This window comes from Mesoplodon densirostris, chromosome 4 (assembly GCF_025265405.1).
Source record: "Mesoplodon densirostris isolate mMesDen1 chromosome 4, mMesDen1 primary haplotype, whole genome shotgun sequence".
In the NCBI taxonomy this organism is placed as follows: Eukaryota; Metazoa; Chordata; class Mammalia; order Artiodactyla; family Ziphiidae; genus Mesoplodon; species Mesoplodon densirostris.
In genome coordinates this window covers 119093042-119113804 of record NC_082664.1, presented here as the reverse complement: position 1 = coordinate 119113804, position 20763 = coordinate 119093042, and the positions used below count along the sequence as shown (strand labels likewise).

At 40.1% G+C, this 20763-nt stretch overlaps 1 protein-coding gene across 1 annotated transcript in view; it reads right to left on the bottom strand.

Annotated features, from left to right (window-relative positions):
• Positions 1 to 20763, bottom strand: part of PTPN9 (protein tyrosine phosphatase non-receptor type 9) — an 83682-nt gene that overhangs the window by 26777 nt on the left and 36142 nt on the right. Inside the window, exons 2-5 of the mRNA XM_060096974.1 lie at positions 19362 to 19505; positions 16979 to 17068; positions 16155 to 16279; positions 11139 to 11244 (exon numbers count right to left, since the gene is read on the bottom strand). Coding sequence (XP_059952957.1) covers positions 11139 to 11244; positions 16155 to 16279; positions 16979 to 17068; positions 19362 to 19505 — 465 coding nt within the window. The remainder of the gene's footprint in view (positions 1 to 11138; positions 11245 to 16154; positions 16280 to 16978; positions 17069 to 19361; positions 19506 to 20763) is intronic.

Below are 20763 nucleotides of genomic sequence, written 5' to 3'. Positions count from 1 at the left end.
AAAATATGCTAAAGTTAATCACTAATAAGAAAACACCAAATAAAAACATGAGTTGATCAAAATCCAAATTATCAGTGATGATGAGACTCTGGTGAACAGGATGTTGATGAGAGTATAAATTTGAACTAAATTTTTAATGGACTATTTGGCAATATTTATCAAAACTTTAAATATGCCTACATTTTGACCCTAAAAATATGCTTATAGCAATTTATCCTGAAGAAATAATGGGTCAAATATACAAAAATGTATGTAAAATGATGTTCATTGAAGCCTTTTTGTAACAACACACAAAAAATGGCAGGGGACATGGGTTCAATCCCTGGTCCAGGAAGATCCCACATGCCGCAGAGCAACTAAGCCCATGCGCCACAACTGCTGAGCCTGCACTCTAGAGCCCACATGCCACAACTACCGAAGCCCGCAAGCCTAGAGCCTGTGCTACGAAACAAGAGAAGCCACCATGGGAGATTGGAATTGACATATATATACTAATATGTATAAAATAGATAACAAATAAGAACGTGCTGTATAAAAAAAAATAATATTTTTTAAAAAAAAGAGAGAAGCCACCACAATGAGAAGCCTACGCTCTGCAAGGAAGAGTAGCCCCCCGTTCACTGCAACTAGAGAAAGCCCACGTGCAGCCATGAAGACCCAACGCAGCCAAAAATAAAATTAAATTAAAAAAAAAAAGAAAGAAATTACTAACATGGGGAAAATCTATTCAGAGCAACTTAAGAAGTCAAAGATTATTTACACTTTTTCACATTTTGATCCAAATCCTCACCACAGTAACTACTGGAAATTAATTCATACTAAATAGAAATCTGGGGGACTTTCCTGGTGGTCCAGCAGTTAACATTCCACGCTTCCACTGCAGGGGGCACAGGTTCTATCCTTGGTCTGGGAACTATGATCCCACAGGGTGGCCAAAAAGTTTAAAATTAAAAACAAATTTTAATTTAATTAATTAATTAATTAATTAATTAATTTTTAAAAATCTGAAGTGTGAGACTGTGCATTAAACTTCTACTTACAACTTTCATGAGAATGAGGATGGTAGGGGACTATATTTAAAATTTTATCTGCTCCCAATGACAGAGCAATAAGTCACTAAGGAAAATATGATATAGATTTTAAGGCAACCAAACTTTTATTTCATTCTCTTTGAATTTATATAGCAAAACAACAACAAAACATCTGTAGTACTTTCATTATTTTGAACCAGATAAAGGAGGACACATAAACAGCAAAAGAACATTTGAAAAAAAAGATACTACAATGTTATTATTTAAAGGAGTTCAAACAACAAAAAAAAAGGATGTTATTATTTTAGAACTTCTAAATTCAAAAAAAGAGCAAAGGGAGGTGGGATTCCCAGACTCCAGCTAGAGGAAGCGAGACTGCACCCGCTCAGGCAGTCAGAGGGAAGGGGACGGGACCGGCGGGCAGGCGGGCTCGCCCTCTCGGTGACTGCACCAATCGGGTGTGTCCTACCTGCCCGCAGGTGCCCCTGGATGAGGCCGTCCCATGCGCCCTGACCAGGTCCTGGTGCTCTGGGGCCCGGTATCAGGCCTGTGCCTCTGAGGTAGGAGAGCCAAGTTCAGGAAACTGGTCCACCAGAGACCTCCTGGCTCCACCTAATATCGAATGGCCAAAGCTCTCCCAGAGATCTCCACCTAAACGCTAAGGCCCAGCTCCACTCAACGACCAGCAAGCTACAGTGCTGGACCCCTATGCGAAACAACTAACAAGACAGGAACACAACCCAACCCATTAGCAGAGAGGCTGCCTAAAATCATAATAAGGTCATAGACACCGCAAAACACACCACTGGATGCAGTCCTGCAAACAGAAAGACAAGATCCAGCCTCACCCACCAGAACACAGGTACCAGTCCCCTCCACCAGGAAGCCTACACAACTCACTGAACCAACCTTAGCCACTGGGGACAGACACCAAAAACAATGGGAACTATGAACCTGCAGGCTGCTAAAAGGAGATCCCAAACATAGTAAGTTAAGCAAAATGAGAAGACAGAGAAACACACAGCAGAGGAAGGAGCAAGTTAAAAACCCAACAGACCAAACAAATGAAGAGGAAATAGGCAGTCTACGTGAAAAAGAATTCACAGTAATGATAGTAAAGATAATCCAAAATCCTGGAAACAGAATGGAGAATATACAAGAAATGTTTAACAAGGACCTAAAAGAACTAAAGAGCAAACAAACAATGATGAACAACACAATAAATGAAATTAAAAACTCTCTAGAAGGAATCAATAGCAGAATAACAGAGGCAGAAGAACGGATAAGTGACCTGGAAGATAAAATAGTGGAAATAACTACTGCAGAGCAGAATAAAGAAAAAAGAATGAAAAGAATTGAGGACAGTCTCAGAGACCTCTGGGACAACATTAAACGGACCAACGTTCGAATTATAGGGATCCCAGAAGAGGAGAAAAAGAAAGGGACTGAGAAAATATTTGAAGAGATTATAGTTGAAAACTTCCCTAATATGGGAAAGGAAATAGTTAATCAAGCCCAGGAAGCACAGAGAGTCCCATACAGGATAAATCCAAGGAGAAACACGCCAAGACACATATTAATCAAACTATCAAAAATTAAATACAAAGAAAAAATATTAAAAGCAGCAAGGGAAAAACAACAAATAACACACAAGAATCCCCATTAGGTTAACAGCTGCTCTTTCAGCAGGAACTCTGCAAGCCAGAAGGGAGTGGCAGGACATATTTAAAGTGATGAAAGGAAAAAACTACAACCAAGATTACTCTACCCAGCAAGGATCTCATTCAGATTCGACAGAGAAATTAAAACCTTTACAGACAAGCAAAAGCTAAGAGAATTCAGCACCACCAAACCAGCTTTACAATAAATGCTAAAGGAACTTCAAAAGGCAGGAAACACAAGACCTACAATAACAAACCCAAAACAATTAAGAAAATGGTAATAGGAACATACATATTGATAACTACCTTAAATGTAAATGGATTAAATTCTCCAACCAAAAGACACAGACTGGGCCTCCCTGGTGGCGCAGTGGCCTGCCGATGCAGGGGACACGGGTTTGTGCCCCGGTCTGGGAAGATCCCATATGCTGCGGAGCGACTGGGCCCGTGAGCCATGGCTGCTGCGCCTGCGCATCCGGAGCCTGTGCTCCGCAACGGGAGAGGCCACAACAGTGAGAGGCCCGCGTAATGCAAAAAAAAAAAAAAAAAAAAAAAAACACACAGACTGGCTAAATGGATACAAAAACAAGACCCATATATATGCTGTCAACAAGAGACCCACTTCAGACCTAGGGACACATACAGACTAAAAGTGAGGGGATGGAAAAAGATATTCCATGCAAATGGAAATCAAAAGAAAGCTGGAGTAGCAATTCTCATATCATACAAAAGAGACTTTAAAATAAAGACTATTACAAGAGACAAAGAAGGACACTACATAATGATCAAGGGATCAATCCAAGAAGACATAACAATTGTAAATATTTATACACCCAACATAGAAGCACCTCAATACGTAAGGCAAATGCTAACAGTCATAAAAGGGGAAATCAACAGTAACACAATCATAGTAGGGGACTTTAAGACCCCACTTTCACCAATGGACAGATCATCCAAAATGAAAATAAATAAGGAAAAACAAGCTTTAAATGATACATTAAACAGGATGGACTTAATTGATATATATAGGACATTCCATCCAAAAACAACACAATACACTTTCTTCTCAAGTGCTCATGGAACATTCTCCAGGATAGATCATATTTTGGGTCACAAATTTTAAGAAAACTGAAATCGTATCAAGTATCTTTTCCAACCACAACTCTATGAGACTGGATATCAATTACAGGAAAAAAATCTGTAAAAAATACAGACACATGGAGGCTACACAGTACACTACAAAATAACCAGGAGATCACTGAAGAAATCAAAGAAGAAATTAAAAAATACCTAGAAACAAATGACAGTAAAAACACGACGACCCAAAACCTACTGGATGTAGAAAAAGCAGATCTAAGAGGGAAGTTTATAGCAATACAAGAAACAAGAAACATCTCAAATAAACTAACCTTACACCTAAAGCAATTAAAGAAAGAAGAACAACAACAAAAAAAACCCCACAGTTAGCCAAAGGAAAGAAATCATAAAGATCAGAGAAGAAATAAATGAAAAAGACATGAAGGAAACAATAGCAAAGATCAAAATAACTAAAAGCTGGTTCTTTGAGAAGATAAACAAAATTGATAAACCATTAGCCAGACTCATCAAGAAAAAAGGGAGAAGACTCAAATCAATAGAATTAGCAATGAAAAAGGAGAAGTAACCACCGACACTGCAGACATACAAAGGATCATGAGAGATTACTACAAGCAACTATATACCAATAAAATGGAGAACCTGGAAGAAATGGACAAATTCTTAGAAATGCACAACCTTCTGAGACTGAATGAGGAAGAAGTAGAAAATATAAACAGACCAATCACAAGCACTGAAACTGAAACTGTGATTAAAAATCTTCCAACAGGGCTTTCCTGGTGGCGCAGTGGTTGAGAGTCTGCCTGCCGATGCAGGGGACACGGGTTCGTGCCCAGGTCCGGGAAGATCCCACATGCTGCAGAGCGGCTGGGCCCGTGAGCCATGGCCACTGGGCCTGCATGTCCGGAGCCTGTGCTCTGCAACGGGAGAGGCCACAACAGTGAGAGGCCCACATACCACACACACACACAAAAAAACTTCCAACAAACAAAAGCCCAAGACCAGATGGCTTCACAGGCGAATTCTATCAAACACTTAGAGAAGAGCTAACACCTATCCTTCTCAAACTCTTCCAAATAGTGGGGGGAGAAACACTCCCAAACTCATTCTACGAGACCACCATTACCCTGATACCAAAACCAGACAAAGATGTCACAAAGAAAGAAAACTACAGGCCAATATCACTGATGAACACAGAGGCAAAAATCCTCAACAAAATACTAGCAAACAGAATCCAACAGCACAGTAAAAGGATCATACACCATGATCAAGTGGGTTTTACCCCAGGAATGCAAGGATTCTTCAATATACGCAAATCAATCAGTGTGATAAACCATATCAACAAATTGAAGAAAAACCATATGATCGTCTCAACAGATGCAGAAAAAGCTTTCAACAAAATTCAACACCCATTTATGATAAAAACCCTGCAGAAAGTAGGCACAGAGGGAACTTACCTCAACATAATAAAGGCTATATATGACAAACCCACAGCCAACATTGTTCTCAATGGTGAAAAACTGAAACCACTTCCTCTAAGATCAGGAATAAGACAAGGTTGTCCACTCTCACCACTATTATTCAACATAGTCTTGGAAGTTTTAGCCACAGCAATCAGAGAAGAAAAAGAGATAAAAAGAATCCAAATGGGAAAAGAAGAAGTAAAGCTGTCACTGTTTGCAGATGACATGATACTGTACATAGAGAATCCTAAACATGATACCAGAAAACTACTGGAGCTAATCAATGAATTTGGTAAAGTAGCAGGATACAAAATTAATGCACAGAAATCTCTTGCATTCCTATACACTAAGAATGAAAGATCAGAAACAGAAATTAAGGAAACACTCCCATTTACCACTGCAACAAAAAGAATAAAATGCCGAGGAATAAACCTACCTAAGGAGACAAAAGACCTGTATGCAGAAAACTATAAGACACTGATGAAAGAACTTTAAAATGATACAAACAGATGGAGAGATGTACCATGTTCTTGGATTGGAAGAATCAACATTGTGAAAATAACTATACTACCCAAATCAATCTACAGATTCAATGCAATCCCTGTCAAACTACCAATGGCATTTTTCACAGAAGTAGAACATAAAATTTCACAATTTGTATGGAAACACAAAAGACCCAGAATAGCCAATGCAATCTGGAGAAAGAAAAATAGAGCTAGAGGAATCAGGCTCCCTGACTTCAGACTATACTACAAAGCTACAGTAATCAAGACAATATGGTACTGGCACAAAAACAAGAAATACAGATCAATGGAACAGGATAGAAAGCCCAGAGATAAACCCATGCACATATAGTCACCTTATTTTTGATAAAGGAGGCAAGAATATACAATAGAGAAAAGCCAGCCTCTTCAATAAGTGGTGCTGGGAAAACTGGACAGCTGCATGTAAAAGAGTGAAATTAGAACACTCTCTAACACCATACACAAAAATAAACTCCAAATGGAGTAAAGACCTAAATGTAAGACCAAACACTATAAAACTCTTAGAGGAAAACATAAGCAGAACACTCTATGACATAAATCACAGCAAGATCCTTTTTGACCCACCTCTAGAGAAATGGAAATAAAAACAAAAATAAACAAATGGGACCTAATGAAACTTCAAAGCTTTTGCATAGCAAAGGAAAACATAAACAAAACGAAAAGACAACCCTCAGAGTGGGAGAAAATATTTGCAAAGGAAGCAACTGACAAAGGATTAATCTCCAAAATTTATAAGCAGCTCATGTAGCTCAGTTATCAAAAAAACAAACAACCCAATCCAAAAATGGGCAGAAGACCTAAATCGACATTTCTCCAAAGAAGATATACAGATTGCCAACAAACACATGAAAGGATGTTCAACATCACTTATCTTTAGAGAAATGCAAATCAAAACTACAATGAGGTATCACCTCACACCAGTCAGAATGGCCATCAAAAAATCTACAAACAATAAATGCTGGAGAGGGTATGGAGAAAAGGGAACCCTCTTGCACTGTTGGTGGGAATGTAACTTGGTACAGCCACTATGGAGAACAGTATGGAGGTTCCCTAAGAAACTAAAAATAGAACTACCATACGACCCAGCAATCCCATTACTGGGCATATATCCTGAGAAAACCATAATTCAAAGAGTCACGTAGCACAATGTTCATTGCAGCTCTAGTTACAATAGCCAGAACATGGAAGCAACCTAAGTGTCCATCGACAGATGAATGGATAAAGAAGATGTGGCACATATATACAATGGAATATTACTCAGCCATAAAAAGAAACAAAATTGAGTTATTTGTAGTGAGGTGGATGGACCTAGAGTCTGTCATACAGAGTGAAGTAAGTCAGAAAAAGAAAAATAAATACCGTATGCTAACACATATATATATGGAACCACCCCCCCCAAAAAATGGTTCTGAAAAACCTAAGGGCAGGATAGGAATAAAGATGCAGACATAAAGAATGGACTTGAGGACATGGGGAGGGGGAAGGGTAAGCAGGGACAAAGTGAGAGAGTGGCATGGACATATATACACTAACAAATGTAAAATAGATAGCTAGTGAGAGCAGCTGCATAGCACAGGGAGATCAGCTCGTGCCTTGTGACCACCTAGAGGGGTGGGATAGTGAGGGTGGGAGGGAGATGCAAGAGGGAGGAGATATGAGGATATATGTATGTGTATAGCTGATTCACTTTGCTATAAAGCAGAAACTAACACACTATTGTAAAGCAGTTATACTCCGATAAAGATGTTAAAAAAAGAAAAAAAGAGAAAATGTATGGAATGCAGTACTGGGATGGCTGAAGGAAATAGATACTTGTATTTCCTGGTGACAATGTAAATTTTTTCCACTTTTATGGAGGGTAATCTAGTAATGTATAAGAGAGATTAAGAATATTCATAATCTTTAGCCAAATAATCCATGTCTTAGAAATACCTTCTTAAAATAATTTAAAAGAAAAAGCTTAAATGATCATAATAGTATTATTTAAACCTGAAAACAATCTGAATTATACAGAAAGATGGTTAGATGATTAAACTGTCTATGATATATTAACTTACCAGGTTATTCTGTCTCTATTAAAACTGACAAGTAGAAAGCCTATGTTGTGGAAAGGAGGGACTATTTAGTATGCAAAACTGGGAAAAAAATAGCTATCCATATGAAAAAAAAATGTCAGATTCCTACATCTCATACCATACTCAAAAATCAACTCCAGATGGATTAAGGTCTTAAATGACAAAAACAAAATTTAAAATTTTTAAAAGAAAATAGCATCTCAAAAAGTTTAACGTAGAACTACCACGTGATCCAACAATTCCACTTCTAGGCATATACACAAAAGAACTGAAAGCAAGGACTGAAACAGATGCTGTAACACCAATGTTCATAGCACCATTATTCACAATAGCCAAAAAGTGGAAACAACCCAACTGTTTGACAGATGAATGGATTAACAACACATGGTATATACATACAATAAAATATTATTCAGCCTTAAAAAGGAATGAAATTCTGATACATGCTACAATATGGATGCATCTTAAAAATATTATGCTAAGTGATCAGACACAAAGGACAAATGCTGCATGATTCCACTTATATGAGGACCTAGAATAGGCAAATTCATAGTGACAGAAAGTAGAATAAAGGTTACCAGGGGCTGTGGGGCAGGGTGGGGATATATAGATTAATGGGCACAGAGTTTCTGTTTGGGATGATGAATAGTTTTGAAAATGGATAGTGGTGATGGGTTGCATTGTGAATGTACTTAATGCTACTGAATTGTACACTTAAAATGGTTAAAATGGTAAATTTTGTTATGTATATTTTACCACAATAAAAAAAATCACTAAAAACATTAATACACATGGTGGAATCAGTGGTACAGCAGTAAAATAAAATAAAATAGCTAATATATTTTTTCTGACTTTGGAATAGGGAAGGATTTACAATGCAAAACATATTAAGCAGAAGATAAAATATAGACTCATTTACCATACTAAAACTAAGAACTTCTGTTAGTCAAAAGGACTGTATAAAAAGTGAAAAAACAAGCTATAAACTGAGACAGTATATGTATGTATATATACACACACACGGAGAAATAGATTAGTACAAAACTACATAAATGGGGCTTCCCTGGTGGCGCAGTGGTTGAGAGTCCGCCTGCTGATGCAGGGGACACGGGTTCGTGCCCCGGTCCGGGAGGGTCCCACATGCCGGGGAGCGGCTGGGCCCGTGAGCCGTGGCCGCTGAGCCTGCACGGCCGGAGCCTGTGCTCCGCAACAGGAGAGGCCACAACAGTGAGAGGCCCGCGTACCGCAAAAAAAAAAAAAAAAACTACATAAATGGATGATAGGAAAATGGGTAAAAGCCATAAACAGGCATTTTGCAGCAGAAGAAAATATATATGGCCAATAAATATATGAAGAGATACTTAATGTCACTAATAAGAGAGAGGTAAGTTATACCACAAGATACCATTTTATACCCACTCGATTGGGAAAAATTAAGAAGTGTGACATTATCATGTATTGGAGAGGATGCGGAAATTTTACACATGGCAGGTGGGTACAACCACTTAGGAAAACAATTAAACACTATCTTTTAAAACTGAATCTTCCCAGACCTTATGACCCAGTAATTCTACTCCTAGATGTATACTCTAGAGCATGCATTGTTTTTTCTTTTCTTTTCTTTTCTTAATATTTATTTATTTATTTTGGCTGCACCAGGTCTTCGTTTTGGCATGCAGGATCCTTTGTTGCGGCATGTGGGTTCATAGTTGTGGCATGCGGGCTTCTTAGTTGCAGCATGTGCACTCTTAGTTGCGGTATGTATGCAGGATCTAGTTCCCCAACCAGGGATCAAACTCGGGCCCCCAGCAGTGGAAGTGCGGAGTCCTAACCACTGGACCACCAGGGAATTCCCCTAGAGCATGCATTTTCAATAGAGGTGATATCACGCCCAAGGGGGTGAAATTAGTTCTGAGGAGAGTGGGGAATGGGAAAAACAACCCAAACATACACACTCTTTTTGTGCATAAAGCATAGATATACATTCAGTACATCAAGATATATACATTAATACATTCAGTACACCAGGGCTTCCCTGGTGGCGCAGTGGTTGAGAGTCCGCCTGCCGATGCAGGGGACACGGCTTCGTGCCCCGGTCCAGGAAGATCCCACATGCCATGGAGCGGCTGGGCCCGTGAGCCATGGCCACTGAGCCTGTGCATCCGGAGCCTGTGCTCCACAACGGGAGTGGCCACAGCAGTGAGAGGCCCGCGTACCGCAAAAAAAAAAAAAGAAAAGAAAAAAAAATGATTGTACAGAGTAAAAGTAAAGCTTGTTTTGTGAAACTTTTTGTTTTATAAATATGTACACACACATACATACACCTGTATGCTCAAATTCTGAAATCTAAACAGCTCTGAAAGCCACTAGTTTCTTTTGTAAGTTTGGTGCAAAAATTCATGGGACAGCAAAATCTGACCTGAAATCCCATAAGCTATTTATAACCTTTGTTCTTCTCCAAAGGTTATGATATGAATAATACATTTCATTGCAGAAATATTTGATATTAAAGTGACATACAGACCATATTATCTTTTAAAGTTCAAAATATTAAATAACATCTCTGGACCTAAGAGTTTGAGGTAAGAGATTAAGAACCTATCTATGTATATAACTTTACATGTATATGTATTGTTAGTGTACATATATTGATACTATTGTATACTAAGTTGCAATGTAAAACTTATTTCTGACTAGGTTGAGACAAAAAATTTGCAAGTTACTGGTTAGGTGACATTTTTTCATAGACAATGGCCATACCTAGGCTTCATTAATTCTTATTCTACAAAACTCCCGGAAAGAGAGCTTCCCTGGTGGCGCAGTGGTTGAAAGTCCGCCTGCCAATGCAGGGGACACAGGTTCGTGTCCCAGTCCGGGAGGATCCCACATGCCACGGAGCGGCTAGGCCCATGAGCCACGGCCACTGAGCCTGTGCATCCGGAGCCTGTGCTCCACAACGGGAGAGGCCACAACAGTGAGAGGCCCGCATACCACAAAAAAAAACAAAACAAAACAGAATGAAAACTCCCGGAAAGAGACATCCCACCTTCATGACTCAGTGTTCCTGTGTATTTTATTTTAATTCCTCCCACTTTACTTTTAAGATTGTTTCTTATTCTGAGGAAGCAGGTATTAGTCATCATTTACAGGTGACCTTTAAACTGAACATAATGTCTGAAGTTTATATCATTCCTAAATTTCATAAAGAATAGAAAAAAATCACCCTAACCATTGAAGGGGGGTTGAAAGGGCCATTTCACAGCCTTACCTTCAGCAAGTTTAGGACTTTCTTGCCAAGATCCAGCTCAAAGTTGGCATAATTAGAACCGCACATGTCATAGATAAACACCAGTCCATTCCTCTGAGTTTCAAAGCTGTAAAGCAACCATTGAATGAAAACATTTATAAGTAATAAGATGGAAGAGGCAAATTGAAAACCTGGGTCAAAAACAAAGACACAGAGAGTGTGGGACACATCTGGGACTGAAATAATTGCCTTCCTGAACTGGCCTGAACTTTTGTAACTGGCCTTACAAAAAGAATTTATAATAAGAAATATATATTTGGTCTTTGACCCTGTTTCCTGGCAAACTTCCTAAAACTTAGAATTTCCAGGACAGCGAGGAAGGCATCCATTGCTATATTAATGAGGTGACTTTTAGAATGCCCTTAGATCATCTAAGGATGGGGGCTGGTTGCCAGAGGAACCAACCATGTGACTAGAAAGGGTTGGGACTTCCAGTCCCATCCCCCCACACACACTCAGGAAGGGTTGTGGGGCTAGAGATTGAGCTCAGTCACCAATGGCCAATGATTTAATCAATCATGCCTTGTAATGAATGAAGCCTCCACAAAATGCCAAAAGGATGAGATTTGGAGAATTTCCAAGTTGATGAACACATGCAGGTGCAGGGAGTGTAGCTCTCTCAGAGAGGGAATGGGAGCTCCATGCCCCTTTCCTCACACCTTGCCCTCTATGCATCTCTTCCATCTGGCTGTTCCTGAGTTATACCCTCTTATAATAAATTGGTAATCTATTAAGTATAACATTTGAGTCTGTGAACCGTTCTAGCAAATTAATCGAACCCAAGGAGGGGACGTTGGAACCTCTGATCTATGGTCAGAAGCAGAGGTGACAACATGGACTTGCCACTGGCATCTAAAAGGGGCAGTGGACAGTCTTTTAGGACTGAACGCTTAACCTGTGTGATCTGAGGCTATCTCCAGGTACATAGTGTCAGAGTTGAAATAAACTGCAGAACACCCAGTTCATGGGGGTGAATTGCTTGGTGGTATGGAGGGAATACCCCACATGTTGGAATTGGAATTATACCTATTGATGCATATTTATCCAGATTCATCAAGTACCAAACTCACAGGCTGAGAATGTTCCAGAGCATCTAGGTTATCAAAATTTGAACTGTTTCCTCCTATATCTCTGAATCTGCCTATCCAAATTCTATACCATTCTATGTTCAACTCAAAAGTTTCCTCTTCCATGAAGGTGTCCCTGATAATTGTCACCAAATGTACTACCATCCTTCACCCCCTTGAAGCCCCATAAATCTTTCTGTGGATTTTTCTTGTGGCTCTTAATGTACTCCCACTTTGTGTAGCCATCTGAGTCTCTCCTAGAGAGCCAAAACAAAAGTTTACCTCATAACCCTCAACAGTCCGCAGCACAGTCCTTGCAAACAGATACATAATAAATGGTCACAGATTTGTAATTCAGTGGGCTAGAAGTCCATCACTAAAAAAATACTTTAGGCCCATAGAGAACTGTAAAGCAAAATTCTAAGCTCAATGATGGTGTATTTGTCTCTTATGACTTTAATGGAGGAAGAGAATAAACCCACAAATGGCCTTTGGAAGGCATGTTAAAAAGTAGATTAAGAGGTGGTAAGCCTATTCCCACATTGAGGTTAGGAACATGTGAAGATCCAAAAAGTATTACTCAGTCCCATCTCCTTAATTCCTAAAGATTTCTCAAAGCTGCACTCTTCCACCAAGCCCGATCCTTACCTGCTTCTGATCTGCACACCTAAATGGTTGTTCAGAATAAATTATCTGATTGGACTACTTACTGATGATACCAACAGTTTTCACATTTATTTACAATTGAGAAAACTTTTTGACACAAAACACATTCTTGAAATCGGAAGTCTCAATGTTATTTTGTATCCATATTTTTTTTTGCATCACCTCCTGGAAGCCTCTGTATCTTGATCCTTTCAACAGAATACAAGGCAGAAGCACCTACCCATGAAGCACCATTTCAAAAATCTCTTAAGTAGGGCTTCCCTGGTGGCGCAGTGGTTAAGAATCTGCCTGTCAATGCAGGGGACAAGGGTTCAAGCCCTGGTCCGGGAAGTTCCCACATGCCGCGGAGCAATGAAGCCCGTGCACCACAACTACTGAGTCTGCGCTCTAGAGCCTGCGAGTCACAACTACGGACGCCCGCGTGCCTAGAGTCTGTGCTCCGCAACAAGAGAAGCCCACGCAATGAGAAGCCCACACACCGCAACGAAGAGTAGCCACTGCTCTCCGCAACTAGAGAAAGCACGCACGCAGCAAGGAAGACCCAACGCAGCCAAAAATAAATTTAATTAATTAATTAATTAATTTAAAAAATCTCTGAAGTAGATAGACCCAAGTTTCTCCAGCAGACTTAATTTCAAATGGCCCTTAACATGATAAAGTGAGTGCTAAATCTTGTCTCCTTTTTTCATGACCCCAGAGAGACTGATTCACCAAGATCAAATATTCTGTTCAATGAGTGGCACAGTCATTGAGTACACTATCCAGATCTAGAGACTTCCCTTTTCTCCACAAGCTCAACAGGGGCCAAACTCAAAGAATTACAGGTTTTCCCCTCACAGCTCCAACCTGCGGCAGGACACTAAAACAAAGAGAAGTCAGTGCCAGGGGAAATAGAATTTAATAAAAAGAAGCTATGGTGCATAATGATGCAGGTTCTATATTCCTAGACCTGAAATTGCTCATCCTTTGAAGGCACATGAAATAAATACAAATGCAATAGCATTTTCACTTTTCTGGGTACAGAAGATGAGGTTTACAATAATAGCGCTAGTTCCCTACTAAGAATAATTGCTTCCCTACCCTATTGAGTTTGATTCCCAAGCTAGGATGTTACTGGGAACACCAAGATTACCACAGTCCCTGACGTTTGTTTTAAAATAATCTAGGGTAAAGGGGTGGGTGAGGGGCTTTAAATAAAACAAGATTGGTTACAGATCACTTTGAAGAAGATGAATGAAAGGCATGTGAAAGTTGATGACACCACTTCCTCTCCACCACGGAGATTTGGGAATTTCCCATTATATCATGTTGAAAAAAAGGTTCCCTGCCCTCCTGGAGCTTACCATCTAGCGGTAGATGAAAAAAACATCAGTATAAGACAAATGACATCATAAGGCCATGTATAATTAAATACAAAATGATTGGTATTAATAATAACTGCGATTAAAGTCAGAGTAAAAAGAATTTTATGACAAGTTGGAGTGGTGAGGGAACCAGTCACAGAAGTTGGGCCTTAAAGAAAGGGGAAGATTTAGTGAAGAGGAAGGGTTTCCTCCTCTTCCATTCTGGTTCACGGTAACAAAGGAAAACAAGAATTTCTACTCACTAGTGAGAATATTTCATTTGGAAAAAAAAGGGTTCACACTGGGCTTCCCTGGTGGCGCAGTGGTTGAGAGTCCGCCTGCCGATGCAGGGGACATGGGTTCGTGTCCCAGTCCAGGAAGATCCCACATGCCGCAGAGCGGCTGGGCCCGTGAGCCATGGCCGCTGAGCCTGCGTGTCCGGAGCCTGTGCTCCGCAACAGGAGAGACCACAACAGTGAGAGGCCCGCGTATTGCAAAAAAAAAAAAAAAAAGGGTTCACATTTACTTACCTTACATGCACCCTCTGAATAATGAGAAGTCACTGAGGGTTTTTAAGAAAGGATGGACATCACAAGAACAAAGTTTTAATTACATTTACCTGTGTGGTATTCCTACGGGATTCAATACTCACACTGGAAAAAGCAAGCTTTGGCCACTGTCATGCCTACACGAGAGCTCCGACTCTCTAAGCTGCTCAAAGAGGAAGCCAATGCTAAATTTTCTGGTAAAAGAGCCTTCCATTCATTCCTCTGAGCTAAAGAAACATTTCAAAGGGAACCATACTCTAGAAATTATGCCTGAAGACCAAGCATAAGAAAGAAGAACTGAGAAATTCCACATTTCTGACTGGCTGCTGACCCCTGGTCCTCTCTCCTTAGTAACTTCTCTTTTTTAGAATAATGCTGTGTGTGTGGTCTGGATGTATCTCTCACTGAACACCACCAGCAGAAGCTAAGAATATGAAAGTATTAACATTAACAAGGCAGCAACAAGTGAACTAGACAGAGAGCCCCGCTTCAGACAATCCTTTGGCTATTCCCATCCTCTAAGTCCAGAAGTATGACTGAAGTGCACAGTTGTCTCTCATTATCTCTGGTCTTAGCCCTCGATATATCACATCTAACCCAGAGGACCAGCCAATGACATTCAGAGCAATAACAAACTGTAAATGGCAAGCACCAGGGAAAAAAGAAAGTAAAAGAGAAAGACAACATAGTAGGGTACAAATAGCTCTGACCAAGAGTGAAGAAACCAAGATCTTAGACCTAGCTGGATCAATATGTGATGACTATAAAAGAGCCATAAAACTTCTTGGGGCTTCAGTTTCTTTGTCTATAGAACAGTGATAATACTACTTACCTAAGAGCAGGGAGGGAGACATGACCTGAGCTGGTTCTTTTGGCTTATGCACCTATTTATAAAAATGATTTTGCTTAACTTATACTCTTGGACTCCTATCTCCTGAATGTTGAGTCTCAAAATCCTCTGCATTATTCCTATTTTACAGACAAAGAAACTGAGGCCCCACAGGGTCTTCAACATCAGGGGAGAATGATCAGAAAGAACCAGCACAGGTCATCTCACCTTCACTCCCTTTCAATAATGTCATTCTCAATACACTAAGAATTGCTAGTTAACTAGCTTTCTTAGCTTCTGTTACCCTGTAATACAGCCAAGCAGGTCAAGATGCAGAATACCCATCATCTGCATAGTACCTGGAAACATGCCAAGCCCTAAAGACATGGAATGTTTTCCATTCATAGAACTGCCCAGGGCACATCCTAGGAGCATAGTGAATGCACTGCTGAGTTTAATCAAATCAAACAGTGTCACTTTCCCATCTGGATGTAGAACACCCAAAAGATAATTTCCATGCTCACCTATCCACAGCTCTGTCTAGCAAGTAAAACAGAGCCTGAAGTACCACATGTTGGACTGACTTGTGGGGATGATGTAATCTGGCAGTGAAGAGGGCAATGGAGGCTCCTGTTGGGTCCCGAACATTCTAGAGCAAACAAAACAAGAAATATTTAGAAATCAAATAGAAAATCACAGAAATCACGAAGTCCTCTTATATCCTGCACAAAGGTTTGTTATGAAGAGAACAGATGCTGATAATACTTCTCTGACTTGCATCAATTGCTCCAGAAAAGGAAGAAAGCTTTTTATCATCCCATGTCTGATTCTCAGCACCCCCTGGATCATATTCCTGTGATAGGAAAAAACCACATTCTCTTAACTCTTCAATTACAGAGAAATTAAACAATGGTCTACACTGGCTGCCTAGCTAATTTTCCCAGGCAGGATAGCAAAGAAATAAGCAACAGGAGAAATCCACAGAATACCACCATGGTTTCTATACTCTGCCTTAAAAGTACTGCTGGATACTTACTGGAAAGGCTGTGGTCTCTAAGTTGAGAGGGCTTGCATTAAATAAGGAAGGATGGGCCTCTGACACATTGTATACCCATCCCAAAGGCCTTGACTAACCTTAATGGACCAGTGAAGAAACTTTTCTAAATGTACTGTACAATTGATTTTCAATTATTTCAATTATTACTAGAATAATTTTATGCCAAATTTCACATCTGCTCTCCACTGTTGAGACTCTGATTCAGGATAAGATATCTAGGAACAAAGTCCAAAGAGAACAGCTACAGAAGGAAATAACAAGATACTACAAGAGGGGTTCATTAATACTCACTAAGATGGTGAATTTTCCACTAAGGATCTCAGAACGGAGAGGTTCCTCATGAGGTTTCAGCTTCACAATGCCCTCCTTCCTTCGTGTTTCCTGAAAATAAAAAAAGCAAGATGAATTAATATAAAAATACTGTACACCCATGACAGCTTTATGTAACCACCAAATCTCAGAGATAAGGGATTTTAGAAATCAGCTTACTGAATCATGAATTCCTTTCTAACCCCCCTCTAGGCCAACTGAGTGTTGTCAGAATTCTTGTCCAATGCCAGCTTATCAGCCACTTCGGGCTTAGGATTTTTTCTTTGAATCAGTGAGAATCCTAACCCTGAAGACCAACCACTATATATCAATCATTACAGTGCAAGGTCAAAGTTCTTAAACATGCAGCAGCACTGATATTAAAATATGCACCCAAAACTGTCTGGAAACAGATATCCTAACACATCCTCCAGGCTTAGGCCTCTCCTGTCTTAAATAGGAGCCATCCCTCCCCTCAATATACTCTCCAACAACAGCTACCATGACCTCATTTTAATTCATCTTCACAGCCAGATTCTTTAAACTCATCCTCAGTTCCCTCACACTCATTCCACTGCACTCTCGTTTCCTCCCAATCTAACTATACCATCCAGAGCTCCTGCTCAATCCAATGGGCATTTTCAGTCATCCCTCGACATGACAAGGTTGACTACTCACATTCTCTTTTTCCTGAGACATTCTTTATTTTTGACTAAAAAAAAAAAAAAATACTCTCTTGGTTTTTCTATTTCTTCAGCTACTCCTTCTAATTCTCTTGTGGGCCTTTTTTCATTCATTTGTTCACTCATTTCACTCACTGACTCATTCATTCATTCTGTCAGTATTTGTTGAGCAACTACTATGTGCCAGGCACTCAGCTAAGTGCTAAGAACACTCTGGTGAATAAAACAAACCAGGTCTTTGTTTATATTCTTCCCCAATTCATCCCTAAAATCAAATTCAAACGCCTTCAAAGGCAAGGCAGCAAGTGAAGACAGTATGAGTGCTGGAATCACAGGAGAGTGCATGCCTTACATAAAGCATTCAAACTTAACTTTAAAAAACAACACTGGACCAAAGAAAGCAAAAAGTCTGAAATGAGGTTCTGCCCTACACATCTCCCTATTCCTCACACTCTCCCAGGATGACCTCACTCATTCTCATGGCTCCAATATTTACCTCCAATATTCTACTTGGTCACTCTGAAATCACTACTTCCAGTCCAGCCTTCTTTTCCAAACCCTAGACTCACATGCCAGCTGCTTAGAGGACATGTCTATTTGGATATCCCATTGGCACTTCAACCTTAACATGGCCAAACTGAACTCATGACCTACTCTCTCCATGTACCTGTACCCATTCAGTGTCTCTTAATTAGTGAATGCCACCACCATCTACCACCCTGCCACCCAAGTCAGAGACCTGGAATTCTCCACTTCCCTTTCCTCACACTAGTTTAATAAGCAACTCCGTCCTATCAATTTTACTTCTAGAATCTGCCCACTTTTTCTCTATCTCTCCTGACACTATGTTTCATGACACCACAATCATCTCTCTCCTAGTAAGTACAACAGCCTTCTAATTGGTCTGTCTCCAGTATAGCCCTTCTGGTCCATCCTCTAAATCACAGTGAAAATAATCTTTCAGAAAGCAAATCTGATCAAGGCATTCTGTTGTTTATACCTTCAATGAATTTCTCTGCCCTTAAGAAAAAGCAGATACTCTCTGATCTGGCCTTGTTTACCTGCTGCTCAATCTCTTGCCATGCCCCCTCTCGCACTCAGCATTTCTGCTCAGCTCAATTTGTCTCTTGCCACTAGGTATCTGAACTTGCTGTTCTCTCCGCCATACTCCCCTACTGTCTGATTCCTACTCATTCTTCTACTCTTAATTTAGAAGTCATTTCCTTCAGGAAAGCTTCCTTGACCCTCTTAATGAAATGTGCTTTCCACAGAACCCAGTACTGTCCTATCATAACATTTCTATAATTGTTTATTTACTCTCTTTCTAAATAGTAATCTCTGCACCGGGAACATAGTATATATACAATAAATATCTGTTGAATAAATGAATGAATATTGAACAAGATGACCCACCAAATGGGTGTAAGTGAGCTTTAGTTTTAAACTCTTAAACTAATCCTAGTGCCTCTTATCTCACTCTTTTTTTTTTTTTTTAATTTATTTAGAGAGCTTCTGAATATCTTCAGAAGGATTTTCTCACTCCAAGGTAGGGCTCTTAGATGCCAATCCACTTTTTTTTAATGGGAGTGGGGAGAACCACTATTTGTGTAGACTGTGGCAGGGACAACAGCAACATAAAGAACCCAGGTGCCACATGGCAGGTCCATCCCTGAGGTACATACTCTGTAGGAGTGAAACAACTCTATGGCACGGAGCACATCAAACTTCCGGGCCATGAGGAACTTGACGGCCACATTCCAAGAGAGGGGGGAAACGTTGTACTGAACTGTCCACTTGTTAATCTCTTCAAGAAACTGCTTGGTGGCCTGTTTGACAAAGAAAGTAAAGATAGTTATTAGAGAATATATTTACAGAAACAAAAAAATAAGCAAAAAATAAAAAATAAACTTTCCCCAAGCAAGTTTGAACCCAAAGTTTACTAGAGGGAGAAGGGAAAACAAAAGTTGGAAACAGATCTGAAACCAGAAATTGTTAAATTTCATACAACTCAATGAGGGCAGAAGCCAGAGTCAGGTCCAGAGAGCAGGGCTTAGCACAGGAATGTATGAAGAAATAATGAGGGGAAGATCAAGGCTCCCAAATATGATGCAAATTACTGGCCCCAAAGCAAAAAAAAAACAAAAACAAAAACCCAGCAGAGTTTGTTTTTTGTTGTTGCTTTTTTTTAAGGCTAAAAAAAAAAGTGGATGGGCCCTCTGAAGAGTTATTGCATAACGCACAGTGTAGTATAGCAGTCTCAGCTGCTGTTTTGGTCCCGTAAGCCAGTCACACAAAGTAAAACAATCAGAAAATGGTTTTAGTTTTGGAATTAGCAATGCTGTTGAGAGCAGCAAAATGATTAGAATAATTTAACAAATGTAAAGGCCAACTGCTCTTTGCACTGACTGACCCCACAGGACCTCTTTGTGCTTCATATGGCAGCCCCCAAAACTGGACACTAGTGCCCAGAGGGTCTTTAACAGCTCCTCTGGATAGTGGTTTGGGAGAGGGGTGTGAGGGTAGAGAACCTACTATTGGGGAAGGAGTGGGAATTTTCATTTTCACTGTTTAATCCCAAACTGACAAGATGCCTATTTCCATAATTATTCCTATCTCTTGATTAATCCATGCTCTTTTATCCTCTCTCACCCTATTTCTCCTTACATTTTAACCAGTCTCCGCTCTAGGCAAACCACCCTTCTGTTTCTTCATTTTAGAACAGGATTTACGGGCTTCCCTAGTGGCGCAGTGGTTGAGAGTCCGCCTGCCGATGCAGGGGACACGGGTTCGTGCCCCGGTCCGGGAAGATCCCACATGCCGCGGAGCGGCTGGGCCCGTGAGCCATGGCCGCTGAGCCTGCGCGTCTGGAGCCTGTGCTCCACAACGGGAGAGGCCACAACAGTGAGAGGCCCGCATACCACAAAAAAGGAAAAAAAAATCCTAATGTAAATCCTATTCTTTTTTTTTTTTTTCCGGAAAAAAAAATCCTAATGTAAATCCTATTCTTTTTTTTTTTTTTTCCGGAAAAAAAAATCCTAATGTAAATCCTATTCTTTTTTTTTTTTTTTCCGGAAAAAAAAATCC